The 25,767-nt window shown below is 44.1% G+C and overlaps 1 protein-coding gene across 2 annotated transcripts in view; it reads right to left on the reverse strand.

Annotated features, from left to right (window-relative positions):
• Nucleotides 1-14,321: 14,321 nt before the first annotated feature.
• The window catches only part of SLC25A10 (solute carrier family 25 member 10), a 45,464-nt gene continuing 34,018 nt past the window's right edge, over nucleotides 14,322-25,767 (reverse strand). The window contains exons 8-11 of one of the 2 annotated variants that reach the window (XM_029599092.1): nucleotides 17,802-17,894; nucleotides 17,519-17,596; nucleotides 17,233-17,289; nucleotides 14,322-15,038 (exon numbers count right to left, since the gene is read on the reverse strand). In XM_029599092.1, the coding sequence (XP_029454952.1) occupies nucleotides 14,910-15,038; nucleotides 17,233-17,289; nucleotides 17,519-17,596; nucleotides 17,802-17,894 (357 nt within the window). In that variant the 3' untranslated portion in view covers nucleotides 14,322-14,909. Of the gene's footprint in view, nucleotides 15,039-15,141; nucleotides 17,003-17,232; nucleotides 17,290-17,518; nucleotides 17,597-17,801; nucleotides 17,895-25,767 lie in introns of those variants that run through there. The other variant, XM_029599093.1, reaches the window with a different exon arrangement.

The following is a 25,767-nucleotide window of genomic DNA, read 5'->3' on the forward strand; positions in this document are numbered from 1 at the left end:
ACATCAGATAACCCCCTGGGGAAAGCATGCCAGATCCCCAAGTAAAACCGCCTCTAGTGATCAGAAAAGAGAAATTCTCTCACAAACTCTCCTAGCTGATGAAAAATTTTCAGAAGTATAGCTGTGTTAGTATGATGTAGCAAAAATGACAGGAGTTGGTTGGCACCTAGACTAAACGATTTATTGAAGCATGAGCTTTTGAGGACAGAGTCCACTTTGTCAGATGCAACAGAAGAGCTCCACCAAATACATGACCACACCCACTTCAGAAAACATGTTAAAAACATGGCTTTTCTGCCAAGACTTTAATGCCAAACCTTTAACTACTTCCACCCTAGAAAGCAGCTAAGCAGCTGAAACTTATCCGATACAGTACGGTGTGCTCGGCCGAGTGGACCATTTACCACACAATTGGCCGTGTGTTTTTGTCGCGCATCTATTACCCCTTATACTGTAAGGGGTAATAGCGTGTTGAAAATGCATGGCCAAACCCCCCCCCCCCCCAAAAAAAACCCAAAAACTAATAGCGCTCATCACATGCAAATGCATGTTGATGAGGCTATTAGTTAGTCTCAGAAATTAATGCCTGTCCAAATGCAGGCGTTAAATTCTAAGCATCCTGGAAAAGTGCTTTTCTGTATACCCTCCAACTTAATATCCTAGCGATATTAAGTCAGAGGAACCAAAAATAATTTTTAAAAAATCTGCCCTCTGGTCAGCAGTTTAGAAAAATGGACGTTCAATTTTACCGGCATCCATTTTCCTAACCGTGGCTGTCAGCGGGTTCGGAAACCGGCGCCAGTAAAATAGAGCATCGGTTGTCAGGACCTGCTGACAGCAACATCTTTGCTAATAAGGAGGCGCTAGGGACGTGCTATTGTCCCTAGCGCCTTATTAGCGTGACCCCCTCATTTAAATAAAGAATCAAGCGTCCAGGGGAGGTGGCTGGGCACTCGTCAGGAGAGTGGGTACTCAACACGGATCACCCGCTCTCCCGCGATTCTTACTGTATCGACCATTTAATTACCATGGCTGTCCCTCGGTGGCCAAATGCATATAACATGGACATCACCCTTGGCCTCACTTCAACTTACAATTTTCTCTTGAAAGGCCTGGAGCGGGGACCCGTGTAGGATGGGACATAGGTCCCAAGCAAAAGGTACAGAAGTGAGGTTGAAAATTAGCATGCCAGGGCTAGTTGGTCAAGGTGGGGTAGACAGAAAAGGGGTGGGCATTAATTATTAGTATAATTCAAACAATCAGAGGGCATGCCCAAGATCGAGGATGCATGACAGTGAATGCCCTCTGTGCTACTGGGCCCATTTTCATTGACCCAATGCTTGAGAGGAAGGGGAAGAGTCGGGCCCACCCTGACAGAGAGCAGTTGCTTCTTTGGGCCCACTGGACCCACATATTGTTCAAGCTCCCTCGCTGATGCTCTGGAACTTTAACCTTGGAGATGTCCTCAACTGTAGTAGCAGCAGGGGGTGATCCGGATTTAGATCTCTCTCTTAGCCCAGAGATGCGAACCCCTCCTGCAGCCCCTGCCCGTGAAGGAACGAGTGGTGATACTCCAATGCCAGTGCTGACAGATGGCGTCGGGCACCAGAGAGCAGCAGGTTCTGAAGCTACTGACGCTGAGAAGGCTGGGTTACAGCAGCAGCAGCAGGCAATAGGAGGAGGATTGTTTGGGAAAGAGAATCAAGCAGAACAGCAGAAGGAAGAAGTTTGGTGCTTTGGTAAGACCTAAAGCTGTGAATCTGGAGAGAACAGGGGAAGCGATTTCTACGGAACAGCCTTTGTCTGGACAGATTCATGTCACTTGCTACTAAATTTAAAGAGGTTCCTGGGAAAGTAAAGGAACTGGAACTTGCAGTTTCAGATAATAGGAAATGTTTGGAGACATTAGAATGCAAGCCAAGAAACGTTCAGGAGAATGAACAGTATTTGGTCGAAGATAATGCAGTGATTCACAACAAAATGGAGAGATTGGAAAACCCAATCAGAAATATTACACTGAGTTTCATTAACGTTCCTAGATCAGAGTTCCCCAACCATTTCAAGTGCACGGCCCATCTACATTAACAGAAATGTCGTGTGGCACACCATCCTCCACCGAGGATATGGAGCTGAATCATACAGGGAACAGAAGAGCTAGGGAAATGCTGAAAGTCCTGCCAGTCTCTCTTCCAAATTTTAAAATAAAGGGAGACAGGGGGCATGGAAACACACTTGAACCCCTCACAGTGGACCAGCTCTCTTTATACACAAGAGAAAGGGAAAAGACTCTATGGTGTGGGCAGACTGATAGGTTAGTTACTTTGACTGCTGCATGTGTCTGCCAGAGCTTTCTCAATGCTCACATCCAGTGCTCAGTGTCTGCTCTCCCTCTCTTACTTAGCCTGAGGATAAGACAGAGGCCAAAGGGATGCCAAGAAGGTGGCTTAGAAAAAAAAGAGATGCTGTGTACAATGTGGGGCATGAGTGCCCGTGATTGCCCTTGGTCCCAGGCTCATGCTGTAGCTCGGCAGGACTGACATACTTGACTACACATGTTCTCAGAAAGGAACTTCTGCATGTGTAAGAGCATGTGTAAGAGCCACTGGTGATGTCTCGTTGCAATTTGTTGAGGGCAGAACCCAGCTACTGGCATGTGGTGACTTTTTTTTTATTGCACACCTGATCAAAATAGTAGCTTGGGATCTACTTAATGTTTGGGTACTTGCCAGGTTCTTGTGACTTGGATTGACCACTGCTGGACACAGGATGCTGAGCTTGATGGACCTTGGTCTGACCCATTATGGCATATCTTATGTTCCTTTGTTCTCAATGTCCTAGATTATCCTCTTCTCTTCCTATGATTCTGTTAAAACGCAATCTGAATATTCCCGAAAATGTCTGCTCATTTCCAGAGCATATTATCTTTCCCCCTTGTTAAGAAAGAGCGGCAACATTTAGATTCCTTGCTCTTAAAAAGGTTTAGGAAGATGCACCTCTAGTTTCAAATTTCACAATTAAAGTTATTATCAAAAAGGACAGAGATTTGAGTGGTGAAACTTTTCATTCATTATAGAGAAAGTCCCTTTCTGAATTCTAAAATTTGTGTCTTCCCAGATGTGGCCAACAAGTCTACTCAAAGGAAAAGGAGAAAGTTTCTTTTGATGCATTCACAGGCTTTGCAACTAGTGTCTGTGTTTTAGCTAAATTACCCCTACAAACATGGTGAAATACTAAGCTCCAGCCAGAGAAAAGCAGAGATGTGGCAACATTCACTCTGACACCTACTAATTCAAACTTCCTCTTCTTGACTTACTTATTTATTTATTTATTTAAGGTTTTTATATACCGGCATTCATGATAAATTCACATCATGCTGGTTTACAATAAAACAGTGGTGCATAAAAAGAAAAAATAGATGGCAGCTAGGATTTCCCTTCTTAGCTTCCTCCTTGTTCAATTATTTTTCTTGGTGATAATTTCAGCCCCCCCCTTATAATTTAGTTTGGTGGACTAATTTGTTTCAGGGTTAATATATTTTTCCTCTATGGCAATTATTATTGTTGACTTTTTTTTTTTTTGGGTGTCCTCGAAACTGTTTTCTATACAAGTTTTTTCTTGTTATTGTGAAGTTTAAAATTTAATAAAATGTAATTCAAACAGCCTCCGTGTACTCAGAACACAAATATTGGTTGGCAGGGGAAAATGTAAGCACAGTGCAGTATAAGAATAAAAGACTCAGGTCAGGAATATGATTGCCCTGGGGATGTGGTGGGAATGATAAATGGGAGAGGTGCTGCCTTAGTGTAAGTGCTGGACTCTACAGTTATACACGAGTTCAGGTCTTTGAAAGCTGTGGCCTATTTATTCTAGTTATTAATGTGTTTGGTTATTAGAGCTACTTTGTTAGGTTATGTTTGGTTTAATACATTTCAAATTTGACATAACAAATGGTGCAGTGGTATGGAAGGAAGAGAGGAACGGGGAGGGAGGAGGAGGTGTTGGGGAGGACAAGCGGTGCGAGGTGCTTGCATTATGAACTGATTGTGATAACTAACTAGCACCATTTTTTAATACCTTAAACATGCTGCTGCAAAGTTAACAGCCTGCTGGGATATTGTAAATTTATTTTAAACATCAGGATTAATATAGAATTAGTCCCAGTTTGTGTAGTTTTCTCAAGCTCAAGCATTACTGCTGTCTTATGTTCTTCTATTTGTTTAGATAATTCATGCTGATTTGTTTCCAGCTCAGTCCTTCCATCAGACCTTCTTCTGATGTAAGCTGCTATTTATCTCCGATTGCATCCCACCTTGTATGAAATTCTTATTCAAAGAAGCAGGGAAAAAAAAATCCAAATAATAAATACATAAATATATATTCTTCCCCATAGGCCTTTGCTTCTACCCAACCCCTCTGATGCTCATCTTTCTTCCTCCTCACCACTGTGGCCCTTTGATATCCATCCCCCTCTCCTAATGTCCATCCTCTCCTTCCCCACCCACTGCGGACCTCCAGTCTCTATATTCTGCCTGTGTCTCTCCAATCTTCATACTCCCCCCTTACACTTGTGAACCTCCACTGTCTATCCTTCTCCATAGCCCTCAGCCATCCGATCCAAACCCCTCATGTTCATAGGGTAGCAGGGCCACAGAAAAGGAATTAGGCACCCTATGTGAACCTTCAGTCTTACCACTTACTGTATTTACCAGTAGCATCTCTGGCACAGCATCCTCCTTTCATTGCCCCATGTCCACAATGCTAAGCAACCCCCTCTCCCCCCCCCCCCCCAGCCTCTCTCTTCTACCCCTCCCCAGTTTCCTCCTCTCTTCACCCCTGCCCAACACACCAGCGTCACAATTTCTTTGCCCCCTTTTCACGTTTTCCAGCATCCACTCCATCCTGTCTGCCCAGTATCGTCTCTCCTCCCTTCATTCTCTCCAAGCCCCAGCCATTCAGCACCTTCTTTTTACCCACCTAGCAGCCTTTCTTTCTGCCCCACCATCCAACACCTTCTCTTTCCAACTCCTCCACCCACCAATACCTACTCCACAAGCATCCCCTCCTCTCTCTCCTCCTGATGGTGGCAGCTCTGGTCCTCTTCCTCTCTTCAGTGCTGGCAGGATGAGTTTCACCAGTGGCCCCAGACCTCCTTTCCTCTTTGGTCAAATTGAGCTCCATAAGCATTTCCATGCTGGCACAAGCATTTTTAAAACTCACGGGCTGGCACATCTGCTATCCTGAGCGCAGCTCTTGTGCATGTTGCACAAGATCGGCAGTCAATGTGCTGGCCCATGAATGTAAAAATTGCTTATGATACTGGTATAGGACCTCTGCTTAGGAGTGGGCTGAATGACATAGGTAGGAGGGCATACCAATGCTCTTTATTTTGTTCTGTATTTGGCTCAGTCTACAGATCCTGGCATCCTCATGGGCTTATCAGGGACCCTTACCCAGCACATGACTGCAGCTAACTTCTTTCTGCACGATTCCAGGACTGGAGCTTACTGTGATGTACTTGGGTTTCAGGTAACAAGGGGCCTCTTGCCAGCCATGTCACAGTTCTGCCAGTGCTGGAACTAAATAACCAGCAGCCACAAACTAAAGCACAAGGTTACTAATATTCTGGTAGCAGAGTGGAGGGAAAAAGTCTCATTTCATATCTAATCTTATTCTTAAAACTACAGAGGGAAGCAGGAAGGCTGAGCAGGTGCCATAATTTAATTACTGGAAGAGACTGGGATCGCAGGAGCTGTGAACTCCCCTACACTCTCCTGCTCCTTTACCATTCCCTACAGCACCTCCTGCCAGGAGTGCAGGAGCTGTATTTCCCCACAATCAACACATCTGCACCATTCCCTGCAACAACTCCTGCTGGGCAAAGCTAGGACTGCAGAAGCTGGGAGCTCCACCACAGCCAGGGCTCCTGCACTATGCCCTACAGCAGCTCCTGCTGGGAGTTGTGAACCCTTCTCGCAGCCAGTGCTTCTGCTGGGAGAGGCTGAGACTGGTAAGGTCCTTACACAGGCCCAGCACTGCTAAGAGAAAACTTCCCCACGATTATCCTTTAACAGTACTCTATGAAGGGTGTTGTATACTCTGAAATCAGATACTAGGACTTAACTAAAAAGATTATAGAATGGACTGAACATAATGAGGCCAATGTTCAAAGGCATTTAGCTATACAATTTGTAAGTTATCTGGCTAAATGCCCACTTTTCAATATTAGCAGCACTTGACTGGCTAAATTTTGGGCAGATAAATTATTATCCAGCTAACATTTAGCCAGATAAGCTATGGGCAGTTTGGAACAGAGCTGAGTTAGTCAGCAAACTTATCTAGCTAGCTCTGATATTAGGATTTAACTAAATATTTTTCTTGGCTAATGCTAGCTGGCCCCCAAAACATGTCTAAAGTAATCCAGGAACTTGTTCCTGGCTAAGTTTAGGCTTAACCGGCTTTATTCAAAAGAATATAGTTGGGCAAGTGGCGATATTGGCCTGGTGGCCCGATTCCCCATCACAATGTCAGAACAATGGGCCCTGCCAGGCCAAGCACCCCCCCCCCCAAAAAAAAAACCCCACCTTAAAACTAGAAATAATCTAGATCTGTTCATCATCCCCCCCTTCCTCCCACAGGTTAGACAAAATCACATAGCAATGCCCCCCTCCTCTACCTTCCAGCCAGCCAGCACCTTACCAAATCCCTTTCAGCTACGGAGATTGTGGAGTGCTCATACCGCTCCCAGCAGCCTTGCTCTGACAGCAACACCAAAAGCATAAGCCACCAGTGTTGCTGTCAGAGTACTCCTCTGCCAACACGGATAGCTCACACTTCCAGTGATACGGTCAGAGAAATGCTGAAAGCTGTGGGCGTCGTATGAATATACTGCAAGCGCGGTGGCTGAAAGGGATTTGGTAAAGTGCCAGGTGAGAGGAAGGTCTGCTATCTGACTTTGACTAACTGGAGAGGGTGAGGGCCAGCGAACAGACCCAGACTTTTTCTAATTTTAAATTTGGTTAGAAGGGTTTGGAAGGTGGCAGGGGTGGGGAAAAAAAGAAAAAGCCATTAGGCCCCAACAGTACATTTGTTTTTGTTTTTTATTTTAGCAAGCACTCTGCTTAACTAGCTATATTCTTTTAAATAAATAAATCTTTTAAATAAATAATTATCCTAAACAGTGATATTTAAATAAATAATCACTGGTTTGGTTTAAAGTTATCCAGCTTAAGGTGGCCAGATAACAATTTGGGGATATTCAGCAGGACATTTATACCACTGGATGTACCAGATAACTTTATTTAGGGATATTCAGTGGGAGATTTATCCTGAATAGCTGGGATAACGTCATGCAAGGATATTCAGCGGGATGTTTATCCCGCTGAATAGCCAGGATAACTTTAGCTGGATAAGTCATCCACTCAACATGTTTTTGAACATTGACCTCAATGTGATCAAGACACCAGCAGCATAGCAGAGATAATGGCCAAATGTGTGTCAGGATATTAATGACTAGCAAAGGCTTTACGCTTCCTGCCAGATGTGGGTCCAGCTAACAACCTCACCGTAATGGGAAACTGTCATAGGCTGCTGGCAGCTCTCACAAATCTTCTACCGCTCTGATAAATATTTTTTGGGAGATGAATGTGTGTTTATTGCTGGGATTTGATACTCACTTCTGGAATACAAACAGACACATGCACTCACACTGGATCACATGGTGAGGCTCACAGCCAACAAGTTCAAATAAGAGCAGCCCTTTCAGTCCTCACTGGGTACAAGTTATGCACTGCTACTTCATGCCCCAGCATCTGGGCTAGAAATTTCACTAGCCTGTTGCCCAAGAGCTGCAGGTGCTACCCAGCGAGTGATGGAAAGGGGAACTCTGCATCCTGATTATCCATTTAATGTATTTATTTCAATTTGCTATGCTGCCTTTTCCTAGACATGGTTCAAGGTGGATTACAAGGAAAGATGTGAACTCCAGTCTTTGGGGGGGGGGGGGGGGTGGAGGGGGAGATACATGAGAACATATAAACTGGAAACTGAACAATGCAAAACTGTAGAGGAAGCAATACACAGTGAATACTGATTTCATAGTATAGGAAGGATACCTAGCAATAACCTAAGCAAACATAGCACATAAGATAGTAGAACACTGTTTTCATTGTTAAGGGAAGATACAGCAAATTTACATACTGCAAACAGCAAGATGAATTAGCTATGACATATGGGTGACATCTGCCACTATTGAATGGACCCCTCTATCCTAGCTCATAGAGCTTTTGTGTTTCTAAGCATGCGCAGGAGCTCCCATGTGCACGCTGCCTTCTGAACCCCTCAGTTTATTCTAGAGCTTAGCTTTTGCTCAGTAGTTGACTCTTTAGGGTGATAGGCAGGTATTAAGCATGCCTAATTCATCCTGCTGCCTACAGCAAACTCCATTTAGGGTAAGCAAACTTGCTTTCTCTGTCAACAAGCAAGGCTGAATTAGCCATGACATATGAGGAGTCACAAGCTGAGGGATGTGGCAGAGAACTTACTGAACAGCAACCTGTATCCCCCTTGCAGAGCCGACAACTGGGTGTACAGGCTGCACAAAGCCCCTTGCCTAAAGTTACTGTCACTTCTTGATAGATTGTTCAAACAGTAATGGTATGTAAAGGTGTGAACCAATGACCAAGTTGCATCTTTGTAGATGTCTTCCATAGACACAGCTCCTAGGTGAGGCACTGAGGCATCCATGGTTCATAGTTGATCAGACACTATCAATGTGTGATAGAGCCTGCTAGTCAGTTGGACAATGTGCGCATAAGCCACCACTATTCCCCGTCTGTTAGGATCATAAGAAACAAGAAGTTGGAAAGCCTGACAAAGGGATTGAGTACTCTTCAGATAATAAGACAAGACCCTTTTGCACTCCAATAAATTTAGGACTTTTCCCCCTCCGTGTGCATGGGTCTTGGAAAGAACATGGACAACACCATGGCTTGATTCAGATGAAAAGCTGAAACTACTTTTGGCAGAAACTTGGGGCAAATGCAGAGTATCACTCTATTGTGGAAAAATTGTATGTATGGCAAGTAATGGTCTAAAACTTGAAGCTCAATCACTCTTTTAGCTGTCATAATCACAGCTAGGAACAGTATTTTCCAGGTGAAGAACTTTAAAGGAAGCTAACAGTTCATAATGCAGTTTTATGAATTGTGCAGATACAATATTGAGAACCCATGGCACTGGTGGTTTGGCAACCAGAGCTCTCGTATGCCACAAGCCTTTTATGAACTTCGACACTAAGGGATGAATGGTTATTGGTTTTTCAACCACATGGTAAGGTGCAATGGCACTGAGATGCACTCTGTTTTAATGGCAGGGGGGAAAGAGGAAAAGGGGAATTAGTTTCAGATAGCAACCAATAAGACTGAATTTTACAGTCTGGGAAAACAAATAAGGATGGGGGTAACTTGCTGATGCGGCTGTTGCTACCCTTAAGCAATAAGCCTTATACGTGTGATACAACTCCAACATTGCTCTTTGCTTCAACAGCAAGAAATAATGGGGAATTGGACTCAGACAACAACCAACAAGGGCCCTGACTTTGACAGTTTGGGAAACTAAGTATGGGGGTAACTTGTATGGTGCGGCAGATGCCACCCCCTGATGCTACCATTATGGGGGAGACCTGTATGGAGCAGCTGATGCTACCATAAGCTTGCTGGGCAGACTGGATAGACCATTTGGTCCTGCCCTCCGTTCTATGTTTCTATGACCAATGCCATACTGAGAACAGGGAAAAGGAGAATAAGTACTGAAGCAACTCCTTTGGCTTGCAGGTAAATGGATCCGGAGAGTTTACTCATCCCCACATTCACATTTTTTTTCCATTTAAACACTGTAAGCTCTTCTAGTTAACCATATCCTACCAGGATGACAATATCCTTAACTTCATTGGATAATAACAGCGATAAGATAAATGAGTGTTCAACATCTATACTATCAAGTTGAGAGGGAAGGTTCAGATGACAGACCACCTCCTCTAGAGTTAGCAATGTCAGATAAGATCCCAGAGGGATGATTGACAAGCAGATAAGGTAAGAGAACCACACGTATCTGGGCCGCACTGAAGCAAGGAGGATTAGGTGTGTCCGGCCCATGAGTGCTTTCTGCATTTTTCTCATCTCCAAAGGACATGGTGGAAAAGCGTACATTAGATCTACATCCCATTCAAGCAGAAAAGCATCCAGAGCAGATCTTAATTTGTTTAAAGAATGAATAGAATCTTTCTACTTTCCTGGGGTCCTATGATGAAAACAAATTGACAGGCAACTCCAGAAATCAACGAACCTGTCTACCACTGTTGATCTAGAGACCCTGCATGGAGGAAGAAACACTTTGCTGAAACAATCCACCAAAGCATTGGAGATCCCAGGAAGGTTGGTTGCTTGTAGGAAGGCTTTGTAGCTGCAAGCCCACTCCCAAATTATTTCGGGATTCCTAGCAGAGGATCCATAACTCCTTGCCCCCTTGCTTGTTCACACAGAACATTGCTACTTGATTGTCAGTTTGGATCAGAATTCTCTTTCCATGAAGATGATGTGAAAAAACTCACAGCAAACCTGACTGCTTGTAGCTCGAGGAGACTGATCTGAAACAGATGTTCTGATGATAGCCAGACTCCTTAGATTCAGAAAAAGCCTGTGTGTGCACCCCATCACCTTGTTAACGTATCTATTGCTAGCATCACTTGCTGAGGTAGAAGCTGAAGGGGAACTTTCATCTCCAGGACGTTTGGGCCTAGCCACCACTAGAGAGACCTCTTTTTATCTGCAGTGACCTTTAGCAGGACCAAAAAGGGCAGAAGCAAATTACCCTATTGAATGCAGAGAACCATTGACAAAGCTGCTTGTTGAGGCGGGGCATAGAACCCTCATGCACCGTTGCTGCCTTGTGTCCCAGAATGACCAACACTTCTGGGGCCGGGACTTGATCCCGCTGTAGTAGGTGCTGGATCAAAGCTTGAAGGCAGAATGATTGCTTTGATGAGAGGAAATCTCTTCTCCAGGGAGTCTATACATGCCCCGATGAACCCATTTCTTTGGGTATGAACAAGGTTTGACTTGAAGTTGATAATGAACCCCAGTGACAGAAGGAGCTGGATTGTCTTCTGCAGTCTAATCCTACTTGTGAAGGGCCCATGACTACCCAATTGTCCAGATAAGGAAAAACAACATTAAGCAAAGACAATGACATTAACACTCCTCCATTCAGCTTGTCAATAAAATTGTGTAAGTATTACATCATGTAGAACTGGTGGGCCTTGATGATGGCACTGAGCATCAACTCTAAAAGACCTTCTTCCAAAATTATTCAGCAGTGTAAGGTCCTTGGCCAATGGGATGTTGGAGAAAATGCGTCTGCTTGAGCTCTGACTCCACTATCGCTAACTGATGCAATAGCTGGACTATACAAAACCCTGCTGTAGTCTATATTTGAGATCTAGTTTCTGGGAAGGAGAGGGAGGTTTTCCCACATTCTTGAATACAAATCCCATAGGATTAAATTAACTGGGATTGGCAAAAGCTCAGACAGGGTTTCCAGAATTTGGACAAGTCCAAAAACCTCAGCGCAGGGTTCTTGTACTTACAAACACTGACGTCTAAGACCTTACCCAGCTTGTCCACAAATTTGGAGTAGGATTGGTCTTCTGCCAGCGAAGAAGGTTCCAGCAGATCAGGTAGGGGATCAGAGGGAATCCCTGTAAATCTTTCCCCAGAACAGAGAGGTGAAGGAACCCTAATCCATTACTGCAATGATAATGAAGGCAATTGGGTTGCGGACCTCAATCATCTCAGAGGGGAATATTCCCGGGGCATGCTCCCTCCTCAGACTGGCTAGATTCCTCCACCGAGAGGGATGGTTGGGGGCTGGGTTTTACCACAGACTTCTGATGGAAGCACCCAAGGTATGGAGGTGAAAGGAACTCTCCCTTGAAATGCATTCCTCTGGACAGGAGAGGCTTGCCATGTCACTAGATGCAAGCAGGGCAAAAACATCTTCACTAATTCCGTTACCTGGTCTATTGGCTGCTGTGTCCTCTAACCAAGAGATGGAAGAGGCATCTTCTTCTGATACCAATATAGTTCATCCTCTTGAGGAGCTCCTAATGCACTCCAAGAAGGAACCACCTAGTTGGTTAACTGAACTGGTGGATGCATGGAGACCAGAGGCACCTCAGAGCATATCTGATCTGGCATCTCCAAACAAACCAAGTCTTTGCTTAAGGAGATGGGTTGGAAAATAGGACATCAAATTGGAGGGAGGGAAGTGCAGTGAATCATCCTCAGGAATTCTCATTTCCAACTCAAATGCATGGAGTGCATTGACTGGGCTGAGGAATGGGGCTCCAATTGCACCAACTGAGGCATTGATGGCATAGAAGGCCCAATGTGTTGACGGCACCAAGAGCTGATACATCGATGGTGTCAGGTACATCGATAAAACTGATTATGACCTTGACTCTGCTGGTGCCAACTGCACTACAGTTCCAATGTATGGTGCTTCTTTTTCTTAGGTATTGATAAGCCCTGCGGAGCCTGCAAAGGGCTCACGGACCCTTGTACATGGTGCTTCCATGCGACCCCAACAGACTGGTGGATCCGGAAATTAGCATCAACTGCTCAACTCAGCATGGAGGGAGCTCAAGGAGGTCCTGCTCCGAGGAAAGGAAGGAATCTGGCTTTTCACTGACCTGCACAGTTCTTCCATCTTCCAGACAGTGAGGAACTCCAAGAGAGTTTAAGAAGAAAAGAAACTATAAAATACCAACCAGACTAAAGAAGGTACACATCAGTGCAGAAGCTCAGACAAAAAAATAAAAAGATTGAGAAGCTCTTGAGGAAGAACACACTTGGGTACTCCTACACATGCTCAGTAGAGCAAAAGCTCTACAACATATGAGAAGGATCAGACTATACTATCGGATGACATCACCCACATATCATGGCTAATTCAACCCTGCTTGTCAATGAAGTTGCAGCAGTAGGATAGGCAGAGATGAACAGTTCAGGGCTAGGATTGGCTGAATAGCAGGTTTCCGTGTCTAAATTCTGTGGAATAGTGTTCCACCATTTGGGTGCAAAGCCTCATGTGGCATCATGAATCATTCATGATTTTACTAATCAAGAGCACATCAGATCAGAATCCTTTCCCCCCCCCCCCCCTCCAAATTCTCACCTGTGCTAGTAACATATTCAGACCTTCCCTATAGCCCTATAGGGACATGAGCTCTCTAGAGTCTAGACAATGCCAAGAAGCCCCAAAACTGAGGCAAAACAGGAACCCCATAGGTATTCAAAAATCTTTCAATTCAAATCCAGCCAAGACCCTGCTTTCTATAGCAGTGTGATAAAGATTTTATTATGGAAATCGACATGTCACTTAAATATATGATATGTAACTACTGATCTGAATTAGAATTCTTATTGCAGGGGACCATCATACACTTTTTTTTGTTTTAAATGTTCCTATAATTACTGATTAGAGGCAGCTCAAAGGCTGCAGACAGTGCATCCTCTCTCTTCTGTATTTTGTAACACGGTAGTTGTAATTGATTCCAAACGTTCTGTTTATGGGACCTGGGCTCCTCATGTTCCCCACAGTAAGGCTGTCCCACACCTGGAACTGCCAGCAGTGTCCCCTACAGAAGCACAATCGCCTGAAAACCCCCAGCAATGGCCCTTTAGGAATGCAGCACCACATTTAGAAGGACCAGAGGTTTCCTCACTGGAAGACGACCCCATTACTGGAACTGTCAGCAGTGTCCCCACGGGCAGACAGCCCTAGCTCTGGAATTACCAGTGATGCCATTGCAGTATTATTAACATCCAAGGCCCCTGGTCCAGCCTGGTGGGCGAGTAGTACTATGTACCACCAAGCTGAGAAGCATGGTTTGATTCCTGGAACAGTATTCTGCTTCATGAGCTAGTCAGGTCTGGAGGTGCTGTAAATACTTCATTCACATTCACAGAGCATAAGGTGCAGTTAGGTAGGAGGAAAAAAAAATGAAGCCCCATTTATGGCTGAATAGCAATATCTATTGGCCAAACTCTGGGTCCACATTCCAGAGGGAGCCATGAGCTCTGGCCCCTGGCCCAGAAGCACTGCGACAATGGCTGGGTGAGTTGGGAAAGGATGTAAAATAGAGGAAACAAATGCCCCAGGTCACTGTGAATGAAGGTTTGTGGCACTGGATCTCAGCCTTTGTTCTGACTGAGGTCCAAAAGAAGCATTAGAAAACCACTGGGCCTCAAAATAATCAAAGTTCCCAACGTCATCATGTTATATTAAAAACAGTTTTCAAACTCTAAGCTTCACAAGTCATGTTTACAAAAATCATGCTTTCAAAAATCCAATGCACTCCCCCATCTGCATTCCAGAAAATTACTCTGGGAGGAGGGGGGGGGGGGGGGTTTGCACAGCTCGAAACCCTGGAAATTTTAAATGTTCTTCACCTCCTGTAAGAGACATGGAAGCTGGGAAGGGCAGACAAACAAAACTACCACAGCAAACATTGTCATTGCAGAAGGATATGTACAAAATGTGAATTATAGCATAAATTTAGTAAAGACAGCTCACAGTAGCACTTGTACACAAAAGGGCATATAAAATCTCTAACTGTTGTCATTGTCTAATGCCCATCCCAGATCAGGCAGCATCCTGTACCCCACCATTTATTATTGGTTACAGTCATTTAGAGTCCTAGAAGCAGAGTCAAGGTATAATATGTATAATTTGTACAAGATGTTCCTAGGACATTACATTATTATTATTGATGTTACATTATTTTATAACCTTTATTTTGCCATTCTCTTAGCTTTCGTTCTTCAGGCTTCTCTTACAGCCTCCTTTTCAAATTACAGCACTCCTGATGCTATCTGCTGCTTCTGCTTATCCCCTTGTCCTGCCCCTGTTAAATGTAATTTCCATTCTTTTTTGTTGATGTAAACCGATATGATGTGTCTACTAATATCGGTATAGAAAAGCTATTAAATAAACAAACAAACAAACAAACAAATAAATAAATAAAAACCAGAACAGAAAAGAACAGGAGTCAGGCACGAAAAAAAATGCACACATTGCAAGCAGTGACCATGTCCAGCCATTCAATATTTTACTATCCCATTAACTTTCTGTAAATTATTTATTAAATTGTCAAGACAGGTACAAATCAAATATAAACAAACCACATGATTATCTTAGAAATGTTTTAAAGCTGATCCCCCAGGGGGCTCCTATGTCACACACAGCCTCACGTGGGATGGGATCTGATCAGCTCATTCATGACCCCATAGTCAATATAGACCAATCAGATCCAGTGAGGATGAGATTACCTGCAATACTTCCCATCATGGCTGGGCAGGTGAGCAGCAAATTGTTTAGACGACACAGCCTGGCTATGTCATTGCTCACCCAATGCCATTTTACATTCAGAGAGGACAGGGCTTTCGTTATGTCCCTTGCAGCCCAATCTTAATATGAAACACTGCATCCACCATAAAAGCTCTCATCTCTTATTATCCACACCAATAACAAGAATAGTTCTGACTTCAGCCCCAGTTAGCAGCTGACGTGGAATTTTATAAGACATCAAATAGTTGGTTTAATAAGTTCGGCAGCAGCATGAGCCACAATCAGAATTATACAATTGTTCAGCCATTCCTGCTGAGCAAATGCACTTTGCAAACAGAGCAGCAGTACAGTGAGGAACATGGCCGGGCTTCTGACCTGGAATTAAGACCTGTTTGGTGACAGATAAGCAAATGAAGGTAATGTGATGTTATCTGTCACCATGATCGCTAGACCACATTGCAGAAGAATCCATCCCATAACCCCCCCCCCCCCCCCCCCCCCAATTTTTGCATCCTAACCAATTTATTTCAGAGGTCAAATATCCTAACCCTTTACACTGAATTGGCAATAAAAGGACAGATCAGTGAAGCCTTGTAGCAGATTCTGTGAATCCAAACCATCATAAGGGAAACTAGAAGCTCCTGTCCCAGATACGCTCCCCAGCCTCACAGAGGTGCGTGTCCCTAAACCCTGCCCATTCGGTCCCTGGCTCTTTCAGCCCTCAGCACCATCACGTTGAGGGGGTGCTCGTCTTCAGTGTGGGAGAATAAAACTGTGCTAAATAGCAGACCCGGACCAAGTTATCATGGTAAACATACATTATCCAAAATCAGTATTTCTAAGGCTGGTGCCCATTTTGTTCTAACCTATAACCTGGGTACCAGATTTGTGGGGGGGACGACATTAGATTGCACTAAAAATTCAGAAGCAGACTGGGCTTGGCCTGTATCCCCATTGGGGTAGCATAACCCATCAGCAAGTCCATTTACAAAAAAAGACGACCTATGGCACCCTCCCCAACACATCAAGGCGATGCACCTCAACCAAAGCTTCAGCAAGCTAGCACAATTTGCACAGTTTACCTATAAAAAACAAACTTGCTCCCCCTTCCCCTTGCACTGGCTCAGTAATTAGGAGCTCTGGGGTTCAGAACTAGACGTAATTCATAATTAAAGGTTTCCATTCCGAGAAGGATCTGTGCAAGAGTGTAGGTCCCATAGGATAGCAAGGGCTGAGCTTGGGGAGGATGGGAGGAAAAGATGGAGGGATATAAAATACAAGGAATATTTCAAGCTCAAACCCCACCAATTTGGGGGCGGGGGGGGGGCGGGAGGAAGATAAAGGGTTTGGCCAAATTGTAGTCAAGACTACAGAACTGAGCTGCTGGAGAGGGGAATTGTGGGAAGTTACTGCCCATGGCCAGTGACCATACTCTCCCCACTCCTGTGGTTCACAGTAAGTTTATACGTGTTAAGGGTGGGAACGGGTCGGCATATCAGGCCAGTTCTTTGATTCCAAAATGTTTGCGTAGCTGTTCCAGGAAGATGAAGGTCAGGACTGTGTGAGGGACTAGGCGGATACCAGCAGGAACAATACCCTGAAAGAGCAGAGCAGATAAACTGGTATAAAACCTCAAGAGGACTGCCAAGCTCTTAGACAAGATGCAGGACGCACACATATACACCAAAATACCTTGGAGAGAAAGACTCCATCCACTCCTACACGTTCCACAAAACACTCGCACGGATGTATATACAAACACAAAACAAAATAATGCTCTTTAGCAGATATTATCAGCATTGGGTGTAAATCTGCACAGGTCCTTACCTTGTAAAATGCCAAAGGCCCCAGTCTGGCAGTCTCTAGTGCACAATGAGTAACTCCCTGAAACAAAAATACTCAGCATGATAAAAAGGCAGCCATCACCATGTGCCCACACACGTTAGCACATACATAGATCCGGTTGGTGCTGCAAATGCCGATGAGTGTGTGTGAGGATGCATACATGATGTTTCACATACATACATATGTATAAGAATTGTGAGGAATTGTACAAGGTTGCATAGACTTGTCAAGATAAACACAGAGGCAAAAGTATAGAGCAAACCCTCACCTTGTACTCTCCTTTGGAGTTCATAAGACGAGTTTTGAGCACATCCAGTGGCTGGCAGAGGAAAGTAGCACATCCACCCTTCACAGAAGTGGAGAGACCATCTTAGTGACAGAGCATACCCTAATCCTACAACATTACAGACATGAGAGATGAGGCAGAGCTACCCAAGAAAGAAAAACTCCACCCCAGAGCTCTGGTTCTTGGAGGCACCCCATAAGGAGCTCAGAAGTTCATTCCATTCTGCTCTGTCCTTTTACTCTTTCCCCCATGGTCAGGGACTTACAGCGATGAAACTAGCCACGAAGTGTGTAAATATGTTGTCGGAGAGGAGACCTGTGGTGAGAACCAACTGCTTGGCTTGATCATAACAGGAGAGCTGCAGAGAGAGAGAGAGAGAGAGAGATGACGACAATAGTAACCAGCTCAGAGCTGTGTCTGCAGAAGAGCACATGAAGGAGGGGTTGAGCGCAGGTAATAGTAGATGATGGCAGCTATCCCATCCAGTCTGTCCAGTGCTCTGTTCACATTGTTTAGGATCTATTCAGGCTACCAGCCACTGCTTGTAAAATACTACTTCCTATCCAGGATAAATTTTGTCATCTTCCTCCTTAGGTAGATGGCCATTCAAGATCACCTTATTTAATTCATACCCAGCAACCCCTGCTTCTCCATGTCAAATCATAAAGCTGTTACCTGAACATCCAACATCCTATGTCCCCTTTGTAGCCTCTCAAATAGACCTATCTGAGCACGTGTGTTTCCTTTCATTATTATTGTATTTGCAGCCTGCCACACAGAATAAAACTGTTATCCAAGTCATTCCTAACTCTTACTTGAGGCAAGAATGAGATGCGGTGGGCAGGCGGTTCTCTCTGTATACATTCCAGTTGGAACTGATTGATCCCATCTCTTTCTGCATTTTCCCATCCAGTGCCCATGTACCCATTTTGGGTCTAATCTTAAACATTCGCACCATCTCCTCTCTACAGCTCACTTCTTGGATCAAAGTGCAGGAATGGCTAGAGATCCAAACATTTGCTGGCCCACTGTGCCCTGCTCAGGCTCAGCCTCTCTCTCAGGCAGTCCATCACCCCTTGCACCAACTTGGCCGATCTCTGGAGAGTGGTAGCCCAGCTACTTACATGAACTGTGGTGGGTCACTGAGTCATCCTTCCACTACCTCTTCACTTTTTGTAACTAAGGATCCTCTGTTAATTCCATGTCTTCTTAAATTTTGTTAATATTTTAGCCTCCTGTGCATCCTCCACTCTTTCTGTAAAAAAAAAATTCTTCAGGAGATCATTCACAAGTCTATCTCCTTGGAGATTCATATCATGACCCTGTTTTCTGCAACTCCTACTGCTTATATAAAATGCTGCAGCCCACATGACCTGTCCTAAAATACCTACATTGGCTCCCAACACACTACCACAACACATTCAAATTCCTGACCCTAGCCTACAAAACCCTTAAACGGCTACCACCTACCTTCCATGACGGATCACTAACACTACACATGCCTACTAGTTCCCTATGCTCGCTGGCACAGGCTCGTCTAGGTCTATTTGAGAGGCTACAAAGGGGACATAGGATGTTCAGGTAACAGCTTTATGATTTGACATGGAGAAGCAGGGGTGCTGGGTATGAATGTAAAGATAATATGACCACCATCACATAAGTTATCATGTAAACTGATATGATATCCATGTTTAATGTCGGTATATAAAAACAAATAAATAAATAAAATAAAAATAAGAGTGCCACCCCACCTCCAGAACAACGAGCCTCAACAAAACAAGGAAGAGAACCTTCTGCAGGACTGGTCCCAAACCCTACGGAACTCCCTGTCACTTCATGTCAGACATGCCCCAGACCTCCTCTCCTTCATTAAACTTGTGAAAACCTAGCTCTTTGAAGCTGTTTTTGGCATCAATCAATGAGAATGTTACCATAAAAAAAAAGTGGCTCAGAACTTAGGAGTCATGGAAGATACAAATATATCACTAACTCATCATATCTCCAATCTCGTTAAAAATTCATTTTTTAAACTTCACACGTTGAAATGATTAAAACCACTGCTATTTTCATCTGATTTCCAAACAGTACTCCAGTCCCTGATTTTTTCCGGACTGGACTACTGTAACGGTCTATATCTTGGCCTTCCAGAATCTACTGTTAAACCCTTGCAGCTAATTCAAAATGCAGCAGCAAGGGTACTCACCGGTTCACCAATGAAGCAACATATTACACCCATCTTATTCAGTTTACATTGGCTGCCTATAAAATACAGAATCAAATACAAAATACTAACACTAAATCATGCACTCATAAATAATCAAGATATGATTTGGCTATGCACCTCCTTGAGGCTTTACAAAACTGAAAGAAACCTTAGATCCATTAGCAAGAATCTCCTAGAAATCCCAACAGTACGAGTCGCCAGATTAAACGTCACAAGAGAAAGGGCGTTTTCCATAGCAGGGCCCATATTATGGAATTCCCTCCCAAACATCCTAAGGCAAATCTCGGACGTAAAAGAATTTTTTAAATCTCTAAAAACCCATTTGTTCAAAGAAGCATTCGCAGCTATGAGCCAATAACTTAATTTACAGTTCAACATCAGAAATTACTTATACATTAGATATTTCTTATTTAGGTTTTTCGTATTCTTCGATTTTTCTGGCTGTTTCTTGATTTTTTTGGTAATTTAAGTACAGGGAATATAGATTGTAGAGTTATACAAGTATAGGGAATAAATATACAAATTGTATTTTTCTCCTACTGATTTTATTTCTTTTGTTTTATTTATATTTTATTTTATATTCTATAGTATTTTATTCCAGTTCTACTATAGTATATTTAATATTATTTTCTGATTGATTTTATTTTTGAAATTATTGTAAACCATTTTGGTCAATCCTGTATTGTTAAAGACGGTATAGAAATGGCTTAAATAAATAAAACACAAACTTTATTAAACACTTTGTTATAAACTCTACTGAAGCCATCAACCTCCTCTGCCAAATGCAACATACTTGGTTTTCCATTTAAATGTATCCGATTCATAACTAGTATCTGTGCTACATACTCAACTCTGTATTGTACTCAACTAACTAGCAGGTCGATACAGTAAAAATCGCGGGAGAGCGGGCGAGCACCCGCTCTCCCGGCGTGCGCACAGGCCACTCTCCTGTGCACGCGAGTCAGTAAATAATATTATTCAAATTAGGCCCCGCAGTAAACGAGGCACTAGGGACACTAGCGCATCCCTAGCGCCTCTTTTTGGACAGGAGCGGTGGCTGTCAGCGGGTTTGACAGCCGATGCTCAATTTTGCTGGCGTTGGTTCTCAAATCCGCTGACAGCCACAGGTTTGGAAACCGGACGCCGGCAAAATTGAGCGTCCGGTTTTCAACCCGCGAGCCGATTTTACATTTTTTTTTTAATTTTTTATTATTTTTAACTTTTGGGACCTCAGACGTAATATCGCCATGATATTAAGTCAAAGGGTGTACAGAAAAGCAGTTTTTACCGCTTTTCTGTACACTTTCCCGGTGCCGAGAGAAATTAACACCTACCTTTGGGTAGGCGCTAATTTCTGAAAGTAAAATGTGCGGCTTGGCTGCACATTTTACTTTCTGTATCGCTCGGGAATAACTAATAGGGCCATCAACATGCATTTGCATGTTTCAGGCGCTATTAGTTTCGGGGGGGGTTGGACGTGCGTTTTCAACGCGCTAATTACCCCTTACTGAATAAGGGGAAAAGCTAGCGTGTCGAAAATGCACGTCCAAATGCGGGTTAACAGTGCGCTCCGCCAGAGCGCACTGTTAACCTGCCGGAGCGCACTGTACTGTATCGGCCTGTAGGTTGTAACACCACTACAATTCTAACCAGTTTAAACAATTAAATAACACTGTACGTGATGACTCCAATTGTAGCACATACCCATATTGTACTCCAATGCCTATGATGCATGCACCACACCCTCAGGGCTAGCTAGTATGAACTATTACATCACAGCTTGTACACAGTTCTAGATACAACAAACTTTGAACTCCCCAGCTGGAAAAGCATTCCATAAACAAGGATGATGAACTTTCTTTTCACTGAGAAGTTGTGCATTAACACCACCCTGGTATTTAAATGTTTCCATCACACACACCTCTGCCCCCAGTCTCTCCTCACTTCTAGGGTACACATTATTTAGGTCCTTCAGTCTCATCTCAGGCTTTTGGAGCAGACACCACATCATTTTGGTCCGTAGCCCAGAGGTAGGCAGTGCTGATCCTGGATGGTTTTCAGGATATGCACAAGATATATTTGCATGCAATAGAGGCAGTGCATGCAAATAAATCTCATGCATAATCATTGTGGATATCCTGAAAACCAGTTCTGGTTGTCGCACTCCGGGCAGATGTTGCGGTGTGGGAGAGATTGCATATATGGTTCCCATACTTCCAAAAATTTTTCCGACGCTGAAGGGATCCTCGTGAGGAAAGTGATTCCATATGCATCATTGTAAAAAGGAGATTTCTCCACACCCAAAAGGATGGTGGATCCACCTCTCGCCACCCCATTAATATTACCTTTTTCCCTACTAAACTCGCCTTTTGGATAAAAAGGAGAGTGCCCGAATCTCGAAACCGCACGATCTGTATATAACCAAACAACAGCCAAGAGGGAGCAATTGGAATAGAGATCCCCAAGATTCCAGACACATATTTGGCTATATGCGTCCAGAATCTCAAAATAGGTGGGCAGGACCAAAAAACATGGGCCAAATTGCCAACAGTACCCGGGCATCGTAAACAACATGCAGATGTCGCAATGCGTTGTTGAAATGCCCTCTGCGGGGAAATGTAGACTCGCCCTAAAACTTTATATTGCAACTCTCGGTAATAGCTGTTCGAGATCCTGGACACCCCCCCATAACAAATTTGAATCATAGATGCAGTCACTGTAAAGGCCCCATCCCCTGTCCATCGAGCTGCCAATGTTTCAAACATATCATGTCGACCTTCTTTGCAAAGATATCTATAGTAATAAGATACAGACGGCACCCTGACTCCAGATAATTGCAGCGCCTCTTCAAGTTTCTGAAATGTGCGATATTGCAGGAAAGCAGATGGGATAGATTTCATATAGTGGGTAAGTTGCAGGTAAGGAAAGGTCGCTGCCCCCCCTAAATCATATAACTCACAAAATTCAGCCCAAGAAAACTGGCGTCCATCTGGATGATAAAGATGACCCAGGTGTGTAATACCCCGGGTCTGCCAATCCCGGAAAGCGCAGTTTTGAGTTCCTGGTAGAAATTCAGGATTATCAACCACCGGCAACAGGAATGCACATATGCGGGGGAGTTGCAATCGCTTAGTAAGAACAGTTCAGGCTTGTCTTATTGGGTTAATATTGGCTGACTTAATGATAAAGGGTGACAACCTGGTCGGCTCTACCTGCATAGCATAAGTGAGAGATATCGGGGCCGCCAATGCACTGTTTCGAGATCAGTGTACGTTGCTACCCCCAGGATCCAATCGCGAATAAGGCGTATGTTGCTAGCCAAAGTATATAAGTGGTGGTCGGGCACTCCCAAGCCTCCTTCTCCCCACCTCCTCTGCAACCACGCTAGGGGAAGTCTCGACTTCCCACCGTTCCAGATGAAACAACGCAGGGAGCGCTCTAGTATTAACCTATCTTTACGCTTAAGCTGTATAGGTAAGCTCTGCATTAGATAAAGCCACTTTGGCAACACCACCATTTTATATAACTGTACCCTACCACTTAGAGAGATGGGAAGAGAGCGCCAGCGGCTTAGTATATCCTGAGTTTGCTGCAGAAGTGGAGGTATATTCAAAGAATACACCCGGGCTGGATCGCCGAAAGGGTGACCCCTAAGTAACGCATGGTATGTGTGGCCCACTCCAACGGGAAAGTCCCTTGCCATCTATCACGTAACTCATCGGGGAAGGCTAACGCTGCCGATTTACCCCTGTTCAATCGATGTCCTGAAAACCCCCCGAACGTGCCTATCAAGTCTAATAGAATAGGCAACGAAGTATGTGGATCGGTTAGAAACGAGGTCGTCCGCAAAGGCTGCACATTTAAATATGGTGTTATGAAAGCAGATACCCCTAATGCCAGGAGTCCTCTGTATGGCCAATAGTAAAGGTTCCAACTGTAAGACAAACAATAAAGGGGAAAGTGGACATCCTTGGCGTGTGCCCCGCATAATAAAAAAAGGAGACGAACACTCTCCATTGACAAGAATGGAAGCCTGGGGGGCCATATAAAGCAGCTGTATGGCCTGTAAAAAAAACCCATCGAAGCCCATACGCCGCAATATAAAAAAGAGATTGGGCCATTCTACCCTGTCAAACGCTTTTTCCGCGTCGAAGCTTATTGTGAGAAAAGGAGTGTGAGTGATCTGACACATTTCCATTGCCGTGAGAACCCGACGGATATCGAAAAGCACATATCTTTTCCGCACGAAACCTACTTGATGTTGTCCCACCAGCTGAGGCAATACCCGTGCCAAACGATCCGCTAAACTTTTAGCCAATAGTTTCTGATCATAATTTATTAAGGATATCGGTCTATACGACTCCACCTTCTGTGTATCTTTCCCCGGCTTCAGGATGAAGGTAATATGAGCATGATTCGCCTGATGAGGGTAACTACCTGTCGTAATAAGATCAGCAAAGAGCGCATTCAACGGGTCGCATACCTTGTCTATCACGCACCGATAGAATTCTGCAGAGAATCCATCTGGGCCAGGTGCTTTCAAGCGCTTAGACTGCGAAATTCCCAATCTAATTTCAGCCTGGGAGCGTTTAGTGCCTGCTGCTGTTCTACGGTAAGAGATTGCATAGGCATGGAGTCACAAAACTGAGCGCATTGTTCCTCTGACCAACCCTCTGCACTGTAAAAGCTGCATGTAGTATTCCTGAAAAAGTCGCAGTATAGTCTGCGTGTGAGTTTCAACTTGTCCAGCCGCATCCCGCAAACCAGCCACGTATCGAGCCCCCCCGAGCTGAACGAATCAATTGGGACATCAATTTCCTGCTTTATTACTATACTGATATAAATTAAATTGATAATAGATTATGCTTTTTTGTGCTCGACTATGTAACACGGAGTTAAGGGTACATTGGATTGAGTGATATTGGTCCCGCAGGGGGCCAGTATTACGCTGCAGAAGTAGGCGTTTCACGCGGCGCAGTTGGCCAGTAAGCTGCAATATTTGTGTGTTTAACATTTTACGCCTGTGCGCCATGTATGAAATAATATCCCCACTTAAGACTGCCTTTGCTGTATACCAAAATAAAGAGGGGTTATCTCTATGTTCCCGATTACAAGCCTCATAATCCGACCACTTTTCCAGTAAATACTTCTGAAAATTCTGATCTTCAGCTAAATAGTAAGGAAAGCGCCACATCCTACTTCCCGTACCCATTGGTGCAAGCTGTAGATCCAACCATACAGGGGCATGATCGGAAATCACAACATTCTCAATTCCAGCCTCGCTTACCATATGAAACGCTTGGCCACTGATCAAAAAATAATCTAATCGAGCAAATGTTGCGTGTGCCCTAGATATGTGAGTAAACTCTCTAACTCCAGGATGGGGTACTCGCCAAGCATCCACCAGATGTAGTGCTTGCTCCAGCAATTGAGGCCCCTTCCCCATCCCCGGCTCTCTTCGGCCAGGTTGTGAAGCATCAACCTGAGGATCCCTAACAGTGTTGAAGTCGCCTCCCACTATGATGATATCAGCTAAATAAGGGAGTAAATGTCTATAAATCGTCTGAAAATATTGGGCGTTGTAAATGTTGGGAGCATAAAGATTACAAAAGACCACTGTTCTGTGATACATTTCGGTAACTACAATAACATAGCGCCCTCTGGATCTTTTATTTCCCTACCAATTTGGAGCAGCAGGTTTTTGTGAAATAAAATCGCAACTCCCGCTGAGCGGGAAGATGCCGATGCATATGCTACCTTACCCACCCAATGTTTACATAATTTTAAATGTTCACTATCCGATAGGTGTGTTTCCTGCAAAAAACCCACTCCTACACCCTGTCTTTTTAAATGAGTAAAAAATTTTTTGCGTTTTACTGGTGAGTGCACACCGCAGACATTCCAAGAAACTATACGCGTTGCACCACTAGAGACATCTATTAATCCAGCTTGGATCAGGTTGATTGTTTTCCAACGCATCAGTCTGAGCCCTCCCAGCTGGAGCCCA

Source organism: Rhinatrema bivittatum, chromosome 4 (genome assembly GCF_901001135.1).
Source record: "Rhinatrema bivittatum chromosome 4, aRhiBiv1.1, whole genome shotgun sequence".
Lineage (NCBI taxonomy): Eukaryota > Metazoa > Chordata > Amphibia > Gymnophiona > Rhinatrematidae > Rhinatrema > Rhinatrema bivittatum.